Raw genomic sequence first — 3,564 nt, 5'->3', positions numbered from 1 at the left:
TTTATTAGAATTATATTCGATTTTATGTTTTGTTATTTCTATTCTATTTTTATGTATGAACTGATTTTTTATTAAATTTAAAATTCTATCTGTTATCATGATCTATTTTGTTATTTCTATTACATTTTCATTTTGATTTTTTTTTCTTATTCATTTTAAACTTTTATTTCTTTGTTCTAATACTTTGTATCTTGTTAATGATATCATTTATTAAATTATTATTTTATTATTTAAATTTATGTTTATTATTGAATTAATTTTTATTTATATATACATATATACATATATATACATATATACATATATACATATATACATATATATACATATATATACATATACATGTACATATACATATACATGTACATGTACATATACATATACATAAATAAAGAAATATATATATATATATACTTCTTTATTTATTTACTTACTCACTCATTTATTTGAGGAGTTTGTGATGGCAGCAAAAGGATAAATTTCTTTTCACCTTGCATGTGGAGAACGAGGAAATTCAGGTGTTTCCATTTGCTGGGCCTGGGGATTGTGCCACGTCCCCCTTGTCCCTGGCACTGCAGCTTCCCAAAAATAGCTGTCCTTGGGCTGGGGGGGTTATCTGATCCTGGAGCTGCTGTCCCTGCCCTTGGGCTGCTCCAGGGGAGGAAGGAGAGGAGGAGGAGCTGAAGGAACACAGCCTGGGGTGGCACTGGGAGGGGGACAGTGACACTCACAGGTGGCACTCCATGCGCTGCGGGTGCCTGTGGAGAATGGAGCATCCCAGGAGTGCCTGGCGGGGAGTGCCAGGCTCAATCCCTCCCCAGATGCCACCAGGCAGTGCCAGCTTCTCCTGCTGCATCCCAGGCAGGGCTTGGAGCACCTGGGACAGCGTCCCTGCCATGGCAAGGGTGACACTGGGTGACATTTAGGGTCCCTTCAACCCAACCCATTCCATGAGTCCCTCCCTGGCCAGGATTTCCAGAGAAGCCTCAAACTGGGATTAACCCTTCATCCCCATCCCCAGGTCCATCCTCCCTGGCCAAATCTGGGATGTGCTCGTGGCAGGACCCTCCAGCAGCTCCGGAGAAGTGTTCCTGTCCCTGGGAGCTGCCTTGGGGACATCAGTGTCCCCTTGTCCCCGTGGCTGCTGCAGGTGGGGTGGCAGGACCCATCCCAGCTCAGGAATGAGGCAAAAACCCCTCTGGTTTTTGGAACCATCTCTGCAAAGGGACAGGGCCGACACAGAGCTGTGCTCAGGTGGCTTTTGGGGACAGTGCTGTGCCCTGGGATGCTCTGGAGGGAGGTGACACCATTAATTGTCCTTTTCCACGTGCAGAGAGCCAGCCCACGACGTCGGACGAGACCGTGGTGGCCGGGGGCACGGTGGTGCTCAAGTGCCAGGTGGAGGATCCCGATGATTCCTCGCTGCAGTGGTCCAACCCTGCCCAGCAGACCCTGTACTTCGGGGAGAAACGAGGTAAAACCCCACAGTTTGGGGAAAATGAGGTAAAATCCCATAGTTTGGGGAAAATGAGGTAAAATCCCAACTGGAGGTAAAATCCCGGAGCTGGGGGAAAAGGAGGTAAAACCTCAAAGTTGGGGAAAATGAGGTAAAATCCCACAGTTGGGGATAAATGAGGTAAAATCCCACAGTTGGGGATAAATGAGGTAAAATCCCACAGTTGGGGATAAATGAGGTAAAACCCCAACTGGAGGTAAAACCCCACAGTTGGGGGAAAATGAAATAAAATCCCACAGTTGGGGAAAAAGGACGTAAACCCCACAGTTGGGGAAAATGAGGTAAAATCCCAACTGGAGGTAAAACCCCACAGTTGGGGGAAAATGAAATAAAATCCCACAGTTGGGGAAAAAGGACGTAAACCCCACAGTTGGGGAAAATGAGGTAAAATCCCAACTGGAGGTAAAACCCCACAGTTGGGTAAAACCCCAGAACTGGGGAAAAATAAGCTAAAACCCCAACTTGAGGTAAAACCCCAGAGCTTGGGCACTGAGCTGGGGTGGTGGCACTGGGCTGAGGTGGTGGCATTGGGCTGGGGTGGTGGCTGTGGTGATGGCACTCAGCTGGGGTGGTGGCACTGACCCCAATGTCCCTTTTGTCCCCAGCCCTGCGGGATAACAGGATCCAGCTGGAGAGATCCACCCCCAACGAGCTGACCATCAGCATCAGCGACGTGGTGCTGGCCGACGAGGGCGAGTACACCTGCTCCATCTTCACCATGCCCGTGAGGACGGCCAAGGCCCTGGTCACCGTGCTGGGTAGGACATGGGCACAGCCCTAAATGTGCCACCCATTGCCCACTGTGCCCAAAATCCAGGCTGTGCCACCCTGGCTGAAAGATTTCTCACTGTTCCTAATGTCCAGGATGTGCCCCACTGACTGAAAGATTTCTCATTGTTCCTAAAATCCAGGCTGTGCCACCCTGACTGAAAGATTTCTCACTGTTCCTAAAGTCCAGGTTGTGCCACCCTTATTAAAAGATTTCCCTCTGTGCCTAAAGTCCAGACTGTCCTAAAGTCCAGACTGTGCCACACTTGTTAAAAATTTCCCTCTTTTTCTAAAGTCCAGGCTGTGCCACCCTGGCTAAAAGATTTCCTTCTTTTCCTAAAATCCAGACTGTGCCACCCTTGTTAAAAGATTTCCCTCTTTTCCTAAAGTTCAGGCTGTCCCTAAAATCCAGGCTGTGCCACCCTGGCTGAAAGATTTCCCAGTGCCAGGGGAAGGTTTTGGAGTACCAGGTGCAGGATTTGGGGTTCCAGGGGAAGGATTTGGGATGCCAGGAGAAGTTTTTTTAGTACCAGGTGCAGGATTTGGTTCCAAGAGCAGGATTTGGGATGCCAGGTGCAGGATTTTGAGTACCAGGTGCAGGATTTTGAGTACCAGGTGCAGGATTTGGGATGCCAGGTGCAGGATTTGGGATGCCAGGTGCAGGATTTTGAGTACCAGGTGCAGGATTTTGAGTACCAGGTGCAGGATTTGGGATGCCAGGTGCAGGATTTGGGATGCCAGGTGCAGGATTTTGAGTACCAGGTGCAGGATTTGGGATGCCAGGACAGGATTTGGAGTACCAGGTGCAGGATTTGGGGTTCCAAGGACAGGATATAGGATTCTGGGGACAAGATTTGGGATACCAGGGCAGGATTTGAGATGCCAAGGGCAGGATTTCCCTGAGGAAAGGATTCCACAACCCCCATCAGCAGCTCCCAGACCCCATCACCTGCCTGATGTCACACCTTGCAGCCAGCTCAGGTTTGTCTCCATTTTTTTGGGTTTTTTTTTGTCTCCTCCTCTTCCTCCTTCCTCCAGGAATCCCCCAGAAGCCCCAAATCTTCGGCCACGAGCAGCCCATCGATGAGGAGAAGGTGGCGCGGCTCATCTGCCGCTCGTCCGGCAGCAAACCCGCGGCGCAGCTGCGCTGGAGGAAGGGCAACAGGGACATCAAGGGTGGGGACAGCATGGGGACACCGCGGGGGGACAGGGGACAGCTGGGAATGGAGGGGGGGGCTGATTGCAGTTTGGGGGTGATTTGTGGGATGGGTGAGTGGCGG

General features: G+C 49.6%; 1 protein-coding gene across 1 annotated transcript in view; it reads left to right on the top strand.

Moving 5' to 3' along the window:
- Nucleotides 1-1,315: 1,315 nt before the first annotated feature.
- CADM3 (cell adhesion molecule 3) overlaps nucleotides 1,316-3,564 on the top strand; it is a 10,198-nt gene continuing 7,949 nt past the window's right edge. The window contains exons 1-3 of the mRNA XM_031065300.1: nucleotides 1,316-1,474; nucleotides 2,122-2,274; nucleotides 3,323-3,460. Of these exons, the coding sequence (XP_030921160.1) occupies nucleotides 2,235-2,274; nucleotides 3,323-3,460 (178 nt within the window). The 5' untranslated portion in view covers nucleotides 1,316-1,474; nucleotides 2,122-2,234. The remainder of the gene's footprint in view (nucleotides 1,475-2,121; nucleotides 2,275-3,322; nucleotides 3,461-3,564) is intronic.

This window comes from Geospiza fortis, unplaced genomic scaffold (genome assembly GCF_000277835.1).
Source record: "Geospiza fortis unplaced genomic scaffold, GeoFor_1.0 scaffold567, whole genome shotgun sequence".
NCBI lineage: Eukaryota > Metazoa > Chordata > Aves > Passeriformes > Thraupidae > Geospiza > Geospiza fortis.
This window is presented reverse-complemented; position numbering and strand designations above follow the sequence as displayed.